Source organism: Stegostoma tigrinum, chromosome 14, assembly GCF_030684315.1.
Source record: "Stegostoma tigrinum isolate sSteTig4 chromosome 14, sSteTig4.hap1, whole genome shotgun sequence".
In the NCBI taxonomy this organism is placed as follows: Eukaryota; Metazoa; Chordata; class Chondrichthyes; order Orectolobiformes; family Stegostomatidae; genus Stegostoma; species Stegostoma tigrinum.
This window is the reverse complement of record NC_081367.1, coordinates 71338659-71357895: the sequence shown is the minus strand read 5'-3', so window position 1 is coordinate 71357895 and position 19237 is coordinate 71338659. Positions and strand designations below refer to the sequence as shown.

At 43.4% G+C, this 19237-nt stretch overlaps 1 protein-coding gene across 1 annotated transcript in view; it reads right to left on the bottom strand.

Moving 5' to 3' along the window:
* Positions 1-7804: 7804 nt before the first annotated feature.
* The window catches only part of LOC125458022 (phospholipid scramblase 2-like), a 77109-nt gene continuing 65676 nt past the window's right edge, over positions 7805-19237 (bottom strand). Inside the window, exons 8-9 of the mRNA XM_048542880.2 lie at positions 8693-8751; positions 7805-8591 (exon numbers count right to left, since the gene is read on the bottom strand). Coding sequence (XP_048398837.1) covers positions 8722-8751 — 30 coding nt within the window. The 3' untranslated portion in view covers positions 7805-8591; positions 8693-8721. The remainder of the gene's footprint in view (positions 8592-8692; positions 8752-19237) is intronic.

Genomic DNA, 19237 nt, shown 5'->3' with positions numbered 1-19237 from the left:
TCGAAGCCATTGCATTGGGCAGAGCACTGCAGTGCCTTCTAAATAACACCAAAATAAACTGCGGATGCTGTAAATCAGGAACAAAACCAGACGTTGCTGGAAAAACTCAGCAGGTCTGGCAGCATCTGTGAAGCAAAAAACAGAGTTAACAGCCCCCTACTGCACTCCCTGTACACCTATGACTGTGTTGCCAAATTCCAAATGAACACCACCTACAAGCTCGCAGACAATGCCACTGTAGTGGGACAGATATCTAACAACAATGAGTCAAACCATAAAAGGGAGTTAGAGAGTTTGGTGATGTGTTGCGATGAGAACAACCTCTCTCTCAATGTTGAGAAAACTAAAGAAATGATCATCAATTTCAGAAGGAAAGGAGGAGAACATGCCTCTATCTATATCAATGGGACTGAGGTTGAGGGAGTGAAGAGCATCGTGTTCCTCAGAGTGACGATAACTGACAACCTGTCCTGGACTTCCCACGTAGGTGCAACATTCAAGAAGGTGCAAAAATGCCTCTTTTTCCTCAGGCCGCTCAGGAAATTTGGCATGTCCATAAGGTCCCTCACCAACTTCTACAGGTGTACCATTGAAAGAGCCCAGTCCAGGTGCATAACGGCCTGGTTTGGTAACTGCTCTGCTCAGGACTGTGAGAAACTACAGAAGGTGGTGTGCACAGCCCCGACCATCAAGGAAGCCAACCTTCCATCCATGGACTTCATTTACAGGGCTTACTGCCGTGGAAAAGTGGCCAACATCATCAAAGACCCATCATACCGTGGTAATGACCCCAGTCAGAGAGAAGATGCAGATGCTTGAACACATGCACAAACAGGTTCAGGGATAGCCTCTTTCTGGTCGTTATCAGGTTGTTGAATGGACTCCAGCCTCAAATAATGTAACCTGTATGCATCTAAATCTTTTTGATCTGTACATCCTTTGCTTGCTGTGATCTGCCTATACCGCTCGTAAACAAAGCTTTTCATCGTATTTCTGTACATGTGGCAATAAACTCAAAATCAAAACAAATGGTGAGAGATTGCAGAACATTGAGATGTAGAGGGATCTCAGCATCTTAGTGCATGAATCACAATAGGTTAGTGTGCAGGTACAGTAAGTAATTATGGATGCTAAAAGAATGTTGTCTTTTGTCATGAGGGGAATTGAATGCAAAAGTAGAAAGGTAATAATTCATGGTGTTCATGAGGCCAGATTTGGAGTACTGTGCTCAGTATTGGTCACCTTAGTTAAGGAAGGATGTAAATGTAACGGAAGTAGTTCAGAGAAGATTTACAAAAGTTGCAAATGGGCAGTTGTCTAATGAGGAAGCGTTAGATAGGCTAGACTTGTATCTGCTAGAGTTTTGAAGAATGAGAGTTGACATAAAAATCCCAAAGGGTCTTGACAGGAAGCGAAGAGGATTTTGGTCTTATGGGGGAATTTAAAACTATGTGTCACTGTTTGAAAATGAAAGTTTAAAGTTGAGATGAAGCAAGCTTCTTTCCTCCTAAAAGGTTGTGAGGTTTTGGAAATCTTTCTGTGACCATGGTGGAAGCAAGGCCCTTGAATATTTTTAAAGTGGAGAGAGATAAATTCCTGTTTAGCAAGAGGTTGAAAGGGTATCAGGGAAGATGGGAACGCAGAATTGAAATCACAATCAGGCCACAATCTTATTGAATGCTGAAGAATGTTTAAGGTCCCTGAATGGCCTACTGATTCATATGGTCATCTGTAGCTTGTAGCTATTGCAGTTCATCTACACTAGTGATACAAAGCCAACATTGCCCAGGTGTGCCCTGTGCTCAACAAACAGGAAAGATCTGCTCTCTGTCAGCAGCAAAGGATGAAAACTGTCATCATCAGTGCTATCAAACTACACTTTGCAAAAAAATGGGAAAGCAGCAGATACCAGAGATCAGAAATGAAGTTGCAGAAAAAAAAAATTCAGCAGGTTTGACAGCATCTGTGGAGAGAAAACAGAATTAATGTTTTGGGTCCAGTAACCCTTCCTGAGAACAGATGATAGCTAGGAAATTGGTATTTATGCAGAAGATGGGATGGGCAGAGAGGCGAGAGTAAATGATAAATAAAGATAGAACTCAAAGAGAGAGAAAAATCATTGGACAGACAAAAGAAATGGGATAAGGTCAATCTGGGAAAATGAATAGCTGCTAATGGGGGCTATTAATAGCTGACAATGGGCTATGTGTGGTAGTAGCCCAGGTGATGACGGGGCCTGGTGTGAGATGGCCAAGGTAAGAAGATGGGCGAACATGCTCAAGCCCTAAAATTGTTGAACTTGAGTCCAGAAGGCTTTAGAATTCCCAAGGGGAAATGAGGTGCGTTTCTTTCAGCTTGCACTGAGTTTTGCTGTTGCACTGCAGTGAGCCCAATATAGAAATACTGGCCAGGGAACAAGGTTCTTTGCTGAAGTGACAGACAACTGGAAGCTCAGGGTAACAAAGTGTGGAGCTGGATGAACACAGCAGGCCAAGCAGCATCTCAGGAGCACAAAAGCTGACGTTTTGGGCCTAGACCCTTCATCAGAGAGGCTGCTTGGCCTGCTGTGTTCATCCAGCTTCACACTTTGTTATCTTGGATTCTCCAACATCTACAGTTCCCATTATCTCTGAAAGCTCAGGGTCTTTTTTGCAGACAGCAATGTAGGTGTTCTGCAAAGCAGTTATCCAGTCTGTGCTTTATTTCCCCAATGTAGAGGAGACCGCATTGTGAACAAAGAATGCAATAAAGACAAAAATGAATGCAATGTCCTATTGTTAAAGAGCTGGGGTGCCAATTCAGGTTAGAATTCAGGAAGGACAGGTTAGGAAGGCTGGGATGAGCTGGGCTGGTTTTGGGATGCAGTGGGGGTCAGGAGATTTTGAAGCTTGTAAAATCCACATTGATACAATTGGGCTGCAGGGTTCCCTAACCCGTTCTTCCTCTCACCCATCCCCTCCTCCCACCTCAAGCCGCACCTCCATCTCCTACCTACTAACCTCATCCCGCCTCCTTGACCTGTCCGTCCTCCCCAGACTGACCTATCCCCTCCCTACCTCCCCACCTATACTCACCTGTACAGGCTCCATCCCCGCCCCTTTAACTTGTCTGTCTCCTCGCCACTTATTTTCTCCTCTATCCATCTTCGGTCCGCTTCCCCCTCTCTCCCTATTTATTCCAGAACCCTCTCCCCATCCCCCTCTCGGATGAAGTGTCTAGGCCCGAAACGTCAGCTTTTGTGCTCCTGAGATGCTGCTTGGCCTGCTGTGTTCATCCAGCTCCACACTTTGTTATCTCGGATTCTCCAGCGTCTGCAGTTCGTGTTATCTTAGATATGTTTTAACTCCTTGTGGTATAGTTTGTATGTGGTTTTAAAAGTTTTCTGCTCAGGGTATCATAACTGATCTCTTTTTGTTTTGTTTCCTTGCTGCCTGTCTGTGTAACAAAGAGATATTTTGGAATAATTATAATGAACTCTGCATCGGATTAGAGTTTAAACTGTACTGCAAAGTTACGGACTCAAGAGTTGTGGTTCCTGTAACAGTTCTCAAGAGATGAGGAGCAATTTATTTTCAGTCCGGTTTGGGGTCTAGAAATAAACAATTTAAGTGATTGGAATTCCAAAGTTAAAAAAAGAAAAACTGAGAAGTTTGGAGAAACTTGCAATTAACTAAAATTTAAAAGCTAAACTGCAGGGCTGGAGAAAATGCCCTCAATTTAAACAATTAAGATACAGGGTAAGAGTGACTGTGTGCCTCTAAAACACTGTGTTTTGTAGTGGAAGTTGTCATCATTTTAAATTCCAAACTCTCACACCGAAGGTAAAACGGGTTCAGTTCAAATGTTGTCAACACACAGGGAACGCAGTAGCTCAGGGTGTCCTGACACCTACTGACCTCCAAATAATGTACACTTTTAAACAAGCTGATCACTGGACATTATTTGGTCCCTGGTAAAGATTTTAAATGCTACTTTAAGCCCGGTCACAGAATTTCTAGTGCCAGTGAAACTCCAAAAGAGAAAAGTGGGCGTACATTTCCATAAATTCTGGGTTTTCATTTGGCATTGTGCATGATGGCAAGTTCCTTCAGGAGTTCATATCCAACATAAACACAGGATATGAGACCTCATGTAAGCAGAAGAATCTTGAAGCAGTCAAAATTAAGATTGAGCAATTGTTATCCCAACTGCATGTAAGAAATTGTTGTGTTCTACTTGCAAAACCGGGTCTAGATTTTTGTTTATTTTGTTCAAGGGATGAGCGTTACTGGCTAAACCCAGCATTTATTGCCTACATACCTGTTAAGAATCATTCACGTTGCTGTGGGTCTGGAGTCACATGTAGGCCAAACCAAGTAAAGATGGCAGATTTCTTCCTTAAATGGATTTTTCCTGACAATTGACAATGATTTCCTGGTCAGCATTAGACACTTAATTCCAGAATTTGTATGTGTAATAACTGCAGAGAGGCCGATAATCTCATCACCAGGTCACCCTTTAGTTACTTGTGCACAGTACACTGGCTGTGGCCCAGCCAGCTTGGAGTCAGTCCCCTGAACTGAGGCGATTCTAAACCTCCTAGTTATTGCCTTCAGCCAGGGCTTTCCTGTTCCACAAGATCTAGCTGGTTCCAGTCTCTATATTATGGAACTAAAATTCCACCACCAGCCATGGCAGGATTTGAAATCGAGACACCGAACATTACCTGGGTCTCAGGATTAAAAGTCCAGTGATAATGCCACTAGCAGTCACCTCCACAAATTTAGCTGGCAAGGACTTCCTAGCTAGCATTTATTGCCCATCCCGAATGATCCTTGAGAAGGTAGTGCCGAGCTATCTTCTTAACCACTGTAATGTGCTGTTGGAGACCCATAATGGCATTAGAGAGCAGGTTCCAAGATTTTGACCTAGTCACATTGAAGCCTGGCAACATATTTTCAAGTTCAGGATGGTGAATGGTTGAAGGTGAACTTGCAGTGTTCCCATATTGTTGCTTCCTTATCCTTCTAGAAGTAAATTCAGTTAGTACCATATAAGGATCGTAAGTGAATTTCTGTGGTGCATCTTGTGGATGGTACACACTGCCGCTACTTAGCATCGGTGGTGGAGGGAGTGAATGTTTGTGGATGTAGTGCCAATCAAGCGGGATGTTTTGTCCTGGATGTCAAGCTTCTTGAGTGTTGTTGGAGCTGCACTCATCCAGGTAAGTGGGGAGTATTCCAACCTACTCCTGATTTGTTGAGAGACAAAGAAACTGCAGATGCTGGAATCCAAAATGGACAAACAGGAGGCTGGAAGAACACAGCAGGCCAGGCGGCATCTGGAGGAAAGGAGCCGTCAACATGTTGAGTGTTATCCTTCTTCAGAGCCCCAATGCTTCATCTTTACTAGGGACCTGCAATTCCTATACACATCCATGGCATACAAGGATGACCTATAGGCCCTCAATTTATTCTTCTCCAACCGACCTATCCATTCCACCCCCACCAATTCTCTTCTCCATCTTGTTGAACTAGTCCTCACCCTGAATAACTTTTCTACCAATCCTTCCCACTTTCTCCAAATGCAGGGAGTGGCCATGGGCACTTGCATGGGCCCCAGCTATGCCTGTCTGTTAGCTCCGTCGAACAGTCCCTCTTCAGGAAATACACGGTTACTGTTCTCCGAGCCTTGCATTGTCACATTGATGACTGCAGCAGAGCTGCATCCTGCACCCAGGCTGAACTGGAGCAGTTCATCGACTTGGCTAACAACTTCCACCTGCCCTCAAATACATTTGGTCTGTCCCAGGCACTTCCCTCCCGTTTCTTGATCTCTCCATTTCCATTTCTGGCAGCAGTTTATGGACCGACATTTACTATAAACCCGCAGACCCCTCTAGCTACTTAGACTACACCTCCTCTCACTCTGTATTCTGCAAAAACTCCATCCTGTTTTCTCAATTCCTCCGTCTCCATTGCATCTGCTCTGATGAGGAGATATTCCACTCCCAAGCATCCTGGATGTCTGCCTTTTTCAAACAATGCTCTTTCCCCGCCCCAGTCATCCAGACAGCCCTTCACTGTGTCCCCTCCATTCCCTGCTTCACAGCACTTAACCATCCCTTCCCTCCAAGCGCAATAAAGAGAAGGGGCCCCACTTTCCACCCCACCAGCCTCTGCGTCCAATGTATCATCCTCAAATACTTATGCCAACTCCAATTAGACCCCGCCATCCAGGAACATCTTCCACTCCCCACCCCGCTCTGCCCTCTGCAAGGACCATTCTCTTCGTCACTCCTTAGTTTGCCCCACACTCCCCACTAACCAATCCAACCTGCCCGGTACCTTCCCTTGAAACTGTATAGGGTGTAACACCTGCCCACACACCACCTCCCTCGCCTCCATTCAGAGTCCTAAACTGAATACCTGAAACGTTGACTTCTCCTTTCCTCCAGATGCTGCCTGTCTTGCTGTGTTCTTCGAGCCTCCTGTTTGTGCACGTTACATTCCTGACTTGTGCCTTGTAGATAGTGGATAGGCTTTGGGGAGTCAGGAGATGAGTTACTTGCTGGGGTATTTCTAGCCTCTGACCTGCTCTTGTAGCCGTAGTATTTATATAGCTAGTCCAGTGAGATTTTATTGAATGGCACTCTCTAGGGCATTAATGGTGGGGGATTCAGTGAAGGTAAAGCTTTCGAATGACAAAGGGAATGTTTGGATTCTCTTGTTGGTGATGGTCATTGTTTGGCACTTGTATGGTGGAAATGTTACTCAGCATTTTTAGCCCAAGTCTGGACATGGTCGAGATCTTGTTGCATTTGAACATGGGCCGCTCCAGTATCTGAAGATTCATAAATGGTGGCGATGTCCTAGTGGTACTATGCTAAACTATTAACCCAGAGACCTAGGTTATGTCCCAGGTTCAAATCCTGCTGTGGCAGATGGTGGAATTTGAATTCAACAAACGTCTGGAATTAAGACTCTAATGGTAACCATGAATCCATTATCGATTGTTGGAAAAACTCACCTGGTACATTAGTATCCTTTAGGGAAGAAAATCTGCCCTCCTTACATGGTGTGGCCTGTAAGTCCAGACCCACAATAATGTAGTTGACTCTTAAAAAGACATCTGGGCAACTAGGGATGGGCAATAACTGCTGGTCCAACCAACGAATGGTGCTGAACATTGTGCAATCATCGGCAAACATCCTCACTCTGAGCTTATGAGGGAGGGAAGGTCATTGATGAAGCAGCCGAAAATGGGTGAGCAAGTGCATTAAGACTAAAACAAAATATGGCTGATGCACTTCTAAAGAAGCCATACCAGACTCAAAATGTTTCTCCCTCCACAGATTCTGCAATGAGTTTCTCTAATGTTATCTGTGTTTGCTTGGATGAGCACACTACTCTGAGGGACTCCCGCAGAGATGTCCTGAAGCTGAGAAGATTAATGCCTAATAACTACAACCATCTTCCTCTGTCCCAGCTGCTACTCCAACCATTGGAGAGTTTGCATCCCTGATTCCCAGCGACTGCAGTTTTGCCCGGGATCATTGATGCCACATTTATTCAAACGTGCTGGTTTTCAAGGTAGTGTGAACTATGGCGCTTCCATCAACTTTGGGAATTTAAACTGGCTAGTATGTACACTTTCTGCTTAGGCAGAATGTGTGGAGAATACTAATTAAATGGAAATTGTTTAGATATGGAGATGTGCATTAACCACATCAATAACTCCACAAATACAAAAGCCACTTATGTAAGTGCATTGCCACTAAATGAAGAACTTGTACAAGGGCCACTGAATTTCTCTGAAAACATAATTGCCATAATAAAAACACAACAGCTGTATTTATTGATTTAATGACATCTCGATGTAATAGAGGAATATTCAGTACAGAAAGTCAATTTCTCACTAGTTCTATTAACCGTTTGGAGTAAATAAAAGACTTCTGTCCATAGACATTTGCCCATTCGATCAGAGACTGTGCAGATATATGTGATTGTTTGAAAATATACTGTATTCTAAATGAATTATGCTGTTCAAAAATATATGTTATATTCTATTGCAATTTGGTTCCCAGAATGACATTGTGCGATACTTTTTTCCTTCTTGTTTGGAATAGCTGAAAAGTGAGAGTTCTGCTGTGTGCGTCACATCTTTTTCCTCAAACAGATAAACTTTCCACCAGGTAAAGAATTCCAGGATATGTTTTTAGCTTTCCCACTCCTGCTGAGGAGCATTGCCTGTGGGGTGTGTCCGGTGGGAACAACATGTCAAGGGGGACAGCAATCCATTGTTTTGCAGGTTACTCACTTGTGCTAACGCAAGTCCATTTCAGTCCACAAACAGAAAAAACGGTTGTCCTTTAAGCGGAGGAGCTATAGCAGCTCAGGCATTTGCACTGCAGCTAAAATTAGTACTCCTTTCAGCATCAGTCGAAGACGTCACAGCCTTTGGAAGTCCATTGTGTTCAATATCAAGTAACTTTGCATGTTGGTAACATTTCAGCATAGTTTAAACCATGAAGAAGAGCCATCATTAGTGCATCTTCAGTAAAGGTGGAAGAGTTAAGACATCCTTTATCAATCTTTTATTGGTTTCAATCTCTGTGTATAATCAGAAAGAAACCCATTAGTACAGTTGTGGCAGCGCAGATGGAACACAGATGCCATAATTTGGAACTGTAATGCTCTGTATATTCACTTACAAGAGATAGTTCCACAGTCAGATCCTTGTTCAGTTATTTTTCTCAAAGAACACATAATCCTGAAAAACAAAACAAGTTGTAAAATGCAACTGACTTGAATTGATATACATTTCTAAGTAGAAGTACTCACGCAAAGTGTGCAGAATCTTTTACACTGTGATATAAATCTAATTAATCAGTTGGAAGTGGCCATGCTTCCAGAGAAGGCTTTGACAATCCTCATTAACAAAGGAAATTGAATAAGAATACTGAAGATAAATCAGAAACTCCAATGTTGCCCATTTTATCTCAACGATGTCATGACAAAGTTTCTAATAGAATTGAATACAGGTTGTTGTTTGATTTATTGTTGCACTTATAAACTTCAATGTTTTCTTACCACATATTTATAACTAAGCTTCATTTTGTAGATTGCTGTTCCTTCACTGATGCTGGGTTAAAATCCTGGAATAGCCACCTCACAACATTGTGGGTCCGCTTACAGAATGGGAACTGCAACAGCTCAAGAAAGCAGCTCACCACCTTTTCAAGGGCAACCAGGGATGGGCAATAAATGCTGGTCCAGCCAGCAACACCCAGATCCCAAGAGTAAAAAGAAAATGCAGTTGCTTCAGAGATGATGAAAGTTGGTGGTGTTAAGGGAAGCTTTGTAATAACATGGCTTGGTACCTGCTTCCAATTGTTCCAAAGTGAGGCTCATTCCGAAATGTTCCAGCGTAGAAGTTCAACAATCTTCCAAGATTGCAGTTTAGCAGTGATTGTAAATTAATACTTCCCCACAGCGAAACTGCATATCAGCACAAAACAGCATTCTAACCAGTGGTGAGCACATTGTGTCGATAATGTGTTTTCAGCCTGGTGTTGCTACATTCTATTTATTTGGGCTGACTACACACAAGTCTCAATTGCAGCTTATATTAAAATGTTAAAATTTCTTGAGGCACATTGTTCACAACATCGTGGAAAAGCCAGCAGATGCAGAAATTTGACTTCCAGCAGCATGTCAATGGCTGTTTACATCTCTGGATTGAAGAATCCTTAGAGAAGAGATTGCCAGGAAGGGAATTGCACCTGAATTAAAATGACCTTTTTGGTCAAATCTTTCAACAGCTGATTGATTAGCTCTTTTATGGAAAACAAAATACAGTATTTTTATCTTCTTCCACCAGATAGCATTTCTGCCCTCTAGAGTCTCTGAACCAACTGCTTTTTACTTAAACTTCACTTTTCTGTCAGGCAGAAGATACAGAGCTTGAACACACGCACTAACAGGTTCAAGAACAGCTTCTTCCCGGTCATTATCAGATTGCTGAATGGACTCTCTAACTTCAAATCATATTGATCTTGCTAATGTTGATCTTGCTTTGTGCACCTCCATTGCAGTGTAACCTTGTATGCCTCACTCTGTCTGAGTACGCCATGATCTCTCTGTCCTTGTTTGCTGTGATCTGCCTGTACTGCTCGCAAAACAAAACTTTCCGCTGTACTCAGGTAAATGTGCTACAATAAATCAAATCAAATCAATTCATGGGATGTGAGCATTAGTGAACACATTTATTGCTTCATCCAAATTGCCCCTTGAGAAGTGGGGGGGCGGTGTGCTGCCTTCTTGAACTGCTGCAGCCCATATGCTGTGGGTTGACCCACAATGCCATTAGGGAGGAAATTCCAGGGTTGTGACCCAGTGACAGGGAAGGAACAGCAATGTATTTGTAAGTCAGGATGGTGAGGGGCTTGGAGGGGAGCTTGGAGGTGGTGGTGTTCCCATGTAGCTGCTGCCCTTGTCTTTCTATATGGAAATGGTTGAGAATTTGGAAGGTGCTGTATAAGGATCCTTGGTGAATTTCTGCAATGCATCTTGTAGATAGTACACACTGCTGCTACCGAGCATCAGTGATGAAGGGAATGATGCTTGTGGACATGCCGCCAATCATGCAGGCAGCTCTGACGCGGTTGGTGTCGAGCTTCTTTAGTATATTTGGAACTGCACTCATTCCAAGCAAATAGGGAATAATATGTGGGTTGGAGCTCAGATCCTTAAAGAGCTTTGTGAATTTGAGCTGAGTTTAATGGGTGTAAGAGAAACCCCTTCCAGCAGCCAACAACAACTCTACTTGTGGCCCGATACATTAAAATCCCAATCATTCAAGGGCTTACCTGGCTAACAGCAGGCCAATCAGATAGCAAGCAACACTTCACTTCCAGAAACACTACCAGACACAGTGGTGCTAGATCGCAGGAGATGTAATAGCCCCAGAGGAGAGGGTTTGTTGAGTAGACACTCATACCCACCAAGGACCACCGCCCCAGCCTGTACCTTTCATACCACTGAGTTAGTTGGGAATAGGCTGGTGGGGTTTCGGGGTGTCAAGAAAGCAAATGGCACTCCATCAGACACCTTTCCTGCCATTTCCACATTCATGCATGGAACTCCTTCCTAAAACAATCCTGGGCTTGCAGGGCATTACATTCCACCTTTTGCGTGCACAATCTGAACTTCACAGTGTCCCACAATGGCTACATTCAGTATAGGCCTTGACAAGTGATAGTCCCACTGCCAAACAAGGCTGATACCTCAAGCGTCTGCTCACTCATTCTTGGTTCATATGTCTAACACTATCATTCTAAATGAAAACAATAGTAGATCCAGCAAGATGCATTGTTGATTATCGCTGTCTGTGAAAAGCATCAATGACTGGGATTCAGCAAAAGGATTTTAATGTGAAGATTATAGTGCTGTTTTGACGATTTGTTCCACTGCTTTCTTTGGAAGAGATCAGTTACATTAGTTTGTGATGTAGGGTGATGCCAACAATGCGGCTTCAATTCCTGCACTAGCTGAGGTTACCACCAAAACCTTTCCTTCTCTATCTCTCTCTTCGCCTGAGGTGTGGTGACCCTCAGGTTAAACCATCACTAGGTGTTCTCTCCTCAGCAAAGGAGTAGCCTAATGGTCTGGCCAGACTATAGTGACTTTACTGTACCTTTTTGCCCTTCTTTATATCAGAGCCATAATTTGTGGTCCTTGTTTTAGGCTGGTTGGGGTAAGATGGGCATGGATTTAAAATAGAGTTGAGGAGAAATTGCTTCTCTCAAAGTATCCTGAATCTGTGCAACTCACTTGTCCAGAGTGTGGTGAATGCTGGGACACTGAATAAATTCAAGGACAGAACTTTAATTAGTGATGGGTTATGGAGATCAGGCAGTAGAGTAGAGTTGAGACTGAGATGAGATCAGCCCTGATCATATTAAATGGCAGAGCAGGCTGGACGGGCTGAATGGCCAGCTCCTGCTCCAGGATTATAAATTGAAGCAACTCTCATCTGTAAATGGTGTTGATGAGTTCTCAGTACAATAATCCTAGATAATTCAATGTTTCTGTTGTTCATATTTGGCAATGTGGAGCTTGGGGGTCACATTCGACTTGCCTTACATAAACTCTGGTGACACAGGGTCAAAATTTTTGTTTTCAGAAGAGTAACGCAACATATTTTATATAGACTGTTGGTCAAGTATATAAAAGGAAATCAATAACATGAGCACAGTTCACCATTATTAAGGTCACCTGGAAAGAAGCATATGGGCTTGTGAATGTTTAAAAAAAATGAAGCAACTGCCATGAAAGCATCTTAAAATGGTTAAGAGAAACATTTAAATTATTCCCAGGACAACACCCAATTCGAAGCTGGAATTAAAGAGTTCATTAGGCAGGGCACTTAAACACAGCACTTCTGGATGCTAAATCAAATTGCTTGCATTGCCACAGATTCCTGGTTTGCAATTAAACTACTTCACTTTCTATGAATCAGAAAGCACCTGACATATAATTTCTAAATGACTGCTGTAAGTCACATCCCTTGCTTGGAAGAGGGGTTGATTACTTTTGAAACTTTTAAGTGACTCTTGGGTAGGGACATGGAAGATAGTAAAATGTAGGGTGTGCAGGGTAGGATAATAGGTCGGTATGATATCATGGGCTGGAAGGCCTGTACTGAGCTGTACTGTTCTATGTTCTATTTTCTAATGAAAAGGGAAAGGAAACTAAGAAGTGACTTATCAAAGCTCTACATAAAGAACATAGGTGTGATATGGAGGTGCCGCCCTTGGACTCTGTTGGGCAATGTCAGAAATTACACAGCACCAGGTTATAGTCCAACAGGTTTATTTTAAATCACACAACAGTATTCTGAAAGCTTGTGATTTCAAATAAACCAGTTAGACTATAACCCGGTTAACAAAGTGTGGAGCTGGATGAACACAGCAGGCCAAGCTGCATCTCAGGAGCATAAAAGCTGACGTTTCGGGCCTAGGCTTTTGTGCTCCTGAGATGCTGCTTGGCCTGCTGTGTTCATCCAGCTCCACACTTTGTTATCTTGGAGTCTCCAGCACCTGCAGTTCCCATTATCACTAGACTATAAGCTGGTGCTGTGTAACTTCTGGCGTTGCCTGCATAAAAAATGGAGTTTTAAAAACACTCAATGTGAGTAAAGACGGTATTTAATTATTTCTTCCTATTTTGATTGTACACTAAAATGGGAAAATGACTGTTTTAAATATGTGAAAGGACTGCTGGCAATTTTGTTTTCAAAGCAAGTAGGCTGTCACTCACTGTAAGCATTGTTTACACAGCTGCTTGGTCAAGCGGCAGCAGAGGCCTAGCTTGCAGACGAGCTGGAACCAAGGAGCCAATGGAGTTTTGGCAAGCAACAAGGAGCTGATTGGACTAGTTCTCAGTTATTGATGACAAAGGCTTTTTGCCTGCCAACGATGATGTAATTGGCTCCCACGTTCCTTGATCAACCGGAACGTGGATGTTTGGGAGAAGCAAATCAGACCTCTGCAAAGATGGGAACAGTCCATGTTCTCTGTGGAAAAAGCAACTGAAGCCTGAAGATAGCTAGGCTATTTACCCTTTCCAGTCGCTGTAAGCTGCGAGTTTTAATTGCTCAGTCAAAGGCCTTTGTAAGTATGAACCAGTCCGACCAACAACTGAAGGCATTTGGGAAATGGAAAGTCAAAAACAGCATTTCAAACAATAAAAGGATTCTCTCAGTGAACCCTGTGGACAGGGGCCACTGAAGTGCCTTACATGTTCCATAACACCATTTGTTTTTGTGCCTGTCTATGTCTGCCTCAGTGTGTGTGCAGAGGGGAGTTTATACTGGGGGGAGGGGAGAATTTGAGTTTTAACTGGTGGAGTTATACATCTGCCTGGAGCAAGAGTCTATTTCCTTGGGACAGGGGTCACAGACTAAAGATAACAGGTAAACCATTTAGGACTGAGATGAGACGCAACTTCTCCATCCACAGAGGGTGAACCTGTGGAATTCACTACCACAGAAAGCTGTCAAGGCCAAAACACAAGATTTCAAGAAGGGAATTGGATGTAGCACTTGGGAATAAAGGAACTCAGAATATGGGGAGAAAGTGATAATGGGAGACTGAGCTAGATCATCAGCCAGGATCATATTGAATGGTGGCGCTGGTTTGAAGGGCTGCATGGCCCACTCCTGCTTCTAGGTTTTGTGCCTCTATGTGGTAAAGAGTAATTACTGTTAGCTCCAGAAGCTAGTCTCTGTTTTCTGACCACCTGGGTCTGATAGGCATGTACTTGGAGGAATTTTTCACAGCTTTAGGAATCTTTAACTTTTGTGATGACTCTGGGAATGGTGGGGCTTGATTTGAAGTGTGTGACCCCAGGGAAACATAGCGAGTGTGAGGGAGTTGTAACCTGTGTGAAACAGAGACAGAGTGCAACTAACTGAGAATTTATTTTAAACTGAGAATTCGGGCACACAGGAAATTAAATTGTTCGGGTAAAAGGTTGCTGCAGAGCGAGAGGTGAGTGGGAGAGGATAAAAGACGTGGATAGGGAGGCAGACCCGCAGTCCGGAGTGATGTTACAAACCACCCAAGTCATGAGTGCAGGGAACATCACTGACTGGGGAGTAGATTTGTTATTATACTGTGTAAGATGGAATTCCAGGATTTTGATCCACTGACAGTGAAGGAGCGGTGATATTTTCCAAGTCAGGATGGTGTGTGGCTTGGAGGGGGACTTGGAGGTGGTGGTGTTCCCATGTATCTGCTGCCCTTTTCCCTCTGGATGGAAGTGGTCATGGGTTTGGAAGGTGCTGCCTGGGGATCTTTGGTGAATTTCTACAGTGCATCTTGTAGATAGTACATACTGCTTGTGACTGAGCATTCGTAGTGCGTCTTCCTATGTACAAGATCCCTGATACTTATTGGCCGCAGTCTTTAGAGAGCTTCCTTGAGGCCACACAGAGTGAAATGTTGCATTAATGTTAAGGACAATTGCTGTCATTTCTCCGAGACCAACTCTGTAGTCCATGATTGGACCAAGGTTGTAATAAGATCAGGAGCAGACTGGATTAGTTAGAGGGAGGGACTGAAAATGAGCATCAGTGAGCAGGTTATTGTTGAGTAAGTGCCTCTTGATAGCACTGTGAGACAAACCCCTTCCATTGTTTGGCTGTTGATTGAGAGTAAACCGATGGGTGGTAATTGGTGGCTTTCGATTTCTCATGCATTCTTTGCCAGAGTACCTGGGCAATTCTCCACATTGCCGGGTAGATAACAGTGCCGTAACCTTACTGCAACTGCTTGGCCCAGTGGTATGTGAACATTAAAACTCATAACCTTTAATTCACCGCTCATTCCATTGTCTCTTTGTTAGAGAGGTTTTGGTTTAATTTCTTTTGAAAAACCGAGTGATGACAGTACAGTACTGGACTACATTCCAACTAAACAAATTAACTTCAACAGAAATGAAATGGCACTCAGGGACATGACACCAGTTGTATAAACGTAACACAAACGTTAGCTTCCAGAAGAAACAAAAATAATAGAAATAATCCATTAAATAAGACGCTCTCTGCCAGTAATGTCATGCGGACTGGAATTTGCTTGCTTTAGAAATCCAACTAAATGCTGACATTCAGCCTATCAAGTCCAAACTAACCCTCTGAAGAACGTCCCACCCAGGCCCACCCTATCTCTGTAACCCTGCATTCTCCATGGCTAATCCACCCAGCCTGCACATCTTAGAACCGCGGGAGGAAACTGTTCATTACATTACTTCAAACGTTCATTACAAGTCCCAGTGGAGATCTACCTTCATTGATTTAAAATCCCCACAGTGAGGAAGCAGGCCATTTGATCCATCGAGTCCACAACAACCCTCCAAACAGCATCCCACACAGGCCACCTTATATCGCTGCATTTCCCATGGCTAAACCTTCGAAACTTCCACAACCCTGGGCACTACGGGCAATTTAGCATGGCCCACTCACCTAACCTGCACATCTTTTGCACAGTGGGAGGAAACCCACGCAGACATGAGATGATGCACAAACTCATAGAACATAGAACATAGAACATTACAGCACAGTACAGGCCCTTCGGCCCTTGATGTTGTGCCGACCTGTCATACCAATCTGAAGCCCATCTAACCTACACTATTCCATGTACGTCCATATGCTTATCCAATGACGACTTAAATGTACCTAAAGTTGGCGAATCTACTACTGTTGCAGACAAAGCGTTCCATTCCCTTACTACTCTCTGAGTAAAGAAACTACCTCTGACATCTGTCCTATATCATTCACCCCTCAATTTAAAGCTATGCCCCCTCGTGCTCACTGTCACCATCCTAGGAAAAAGGCTCTCCCTATCCACCCTATCCAACCCTCTGATTATTTTATATGTTTCAATTAAGTCACCTCTCAACCTTCTTCTCTCCAATGAAAACAGCCTCAAGTTTCTCACCCTTTCCTCATAAGACCTTCCCTCCATAACAGGCAACATCCTAGTAAATCTCCTCTGCACCCTTTCCAAAGCTTCCACATCCTTCTTATAATGCGGTGACCTGAACTGTACGCAATACTCCAAGTGCGGCCGCACCAGAGTTTTGTACAGCTGCAGCATAACCTCTTGGTTCCGCAACTCAATCCCTCTATTAATAAAAGCTAAAACACTGTATGCCTTCTTAACAGCCCTGCCAACCTGGGTGGCAACTTTCAAGGATCTGTGTACATGGACACCGAGATCTCTCTGCTCATCTACACTACCAAGAATCTTACCATTAGCCCTGTACTTTGCCTTCTGGTTACTCCTACCAAAGTGCATCACCTCACACTTGTCTGCATTAAACTCCATTTGCCACCTCTCAGCCCAGCTCTGCAGCTTATCTATGTCTCTCTGCAACCTACAGCATCCTTCGTCACTATCCACAACTCCACCGACCTTAGTGTCGTCTGAAAATTTACTAACCCATTCTTCTACGCCCTCATCCAGGTCATTATAAAAATGACAAACAGCAGTGGACCCAACACCGACCCTTGTGGTACACCACTAGTAACTGATCTCCAGGATGAACATTTCCCATCAACTACCACCCTCTGTCTTCTTTCAGCAAGCCAATTTCTGATCCAAACTGCTATATCTCCCACAATTCCATTCCTCCGCATTTTGTACAATAGCCTATTGTGGGGAACCTTATCGAGTGCCTTGCAGAAATCCATATACACCACATCAACCGGTTTACTCTCATCTACCTGTTTGGTCACCTTCTCAAAGAAACTCCACACAGACAGTCACCTGACGGTGGAATTAAAGCCAGGTTGCTGGATCTGAGAGGCAATAGTGCTCACCACTGATCCACTCTACTGCCCTATGTGGTAATAAAAATCTGTCTATCTTTAGATTATCAAGATCCTAGTAAAACAATAGAAGAGACTGATTTAAGCTGACAGTGCTTTCGACTTGCAACAGCATTTCATACTGACAGTGCACTCTCCCTGCTTTTGGGACCACTAACAAGGTAATCCTTCAATGATACATGTAGTCACTCATATTAAAAAACCATTTCATCATGAAAATGAACGGTAGACTGAGGCTGGGCTCAAGTAGATTGCTTTTGCAACATAATGTTTTCTGTTCTTCCCACCTCTGTGCCTTTACACAATCAACTGCATTGGTTAGAAAAATACTAGGGTGGATTTTTCTGATATTTTAACCATGGGGCAACAACTTGCATTTATATAGTGCCTTGAGCCAAGTAACATGAAGACACCCTGCTCCCAGGGTGCAGACGATTGAGAGAAAAAGTGGGAATGCGGATGTATAGGTGTTGACCCCAGTGTTGCTGAGATTTTCAACTAGGACACAAACATTGCCAAGCTCACCTGGAAAACACTACTCCTTTGTTCTTTTGAAAACCAGGAGGCTGCAACAGATGCCATAGTGATAAGAAAGGAGTGTTGCCAAACAAAGAGACTTGAATGTGCAGTCACAGGTAGGGTGCTAAAGCAGGCGTTTGGTACGCTTGCCTTTATTGGTCAGTGCATTGTGTATAGGAGTTGGGAGGTCATGTTGCAGCTGTACAGGACATTAGTTAGGCCACTTTTGGAATGCTGCATGCAATTCTGGTCTCCCTGCTTTCGGAAAGATGTTTTCAAACTTGCAAAGATTTATAAGGATGTTGCCAGGGTTGAAGGGTTTGAGCGATAGGGAGAGGCTAAATTGGCTGGGGCTATTCTCCCTGGAGGTTCAGAGGCTTGTAGAGGTTTGGAAAATCATGAAGGGCATGGATAGGGTGAATAGACAAGGTCTTTTCCCCAGGACAGGGGAGTCCAAAACTAGAGGGCATAGGTTTAAGGGGAGAGGGGAAGGATTTAAAAAGGACTTAAGGGGCAACTTTTTCACACAGAGGGTGGCATGGGTATAGAATGAGGTGCTAGAGGAAGTGGTGGAGGCTGGTACAATGACAACATTGTTTAGAGATGGGCAATAAGTGCTCTGCAACACTCACATTACATGAAGAAATGGGAAAAAATGCGGCCATGGTGCTGCACTGCATTATCAGTTGAGATCATACCCTCTCGTCCCTGGAGTGAAACATAAACCTAATTTTCTGACTCAGATTGGAGCATGCATTCAGCAGCAAAGCATACTATTGGCCATTGCAATCAACATTAAATGGTAGAAATTACACAATAATTAGATTTTGTTCTTAGTGAGTTTGAGATAAATGCATCAAATGCTATACCAGTGACAGCTGCTAGGAGATCTAGTCAAAATCCCATTTCATGGTAGCAGCAAGTCTGATTCTATACATGGTACAGAATAATCCAGTTCCATTTTTTATGGCTTAATAGATTGTTGAAAAATAATCTTACAGAGCAGTTCAAAATAATCAACTTTCCTTCTCAGATCTAAATCTATTGTAAAGCCCACCCAGTCACTATCCTGGGTGCTAAATCAGGCATAAAACATTTTCTCGGCTTCAAACAAACACAATCAGCAATGATTCATATTTATACATTACTTATGACAGGATAATATTCCTCAAGGCACTTCACAGCAGGGTTGTCAAATAAAATTTGACACCAAGCCAGATCAGGAGATTAAAACAAAAACACAAATTGATGGAAGAACTCAGCAGGTCTGGAAGCATCTGTGGAGAGAAAGCAGAGTTAACACTTCAGGTTCAGAGTCCTGATGAAGGGTCACTGGGCCTGAAAC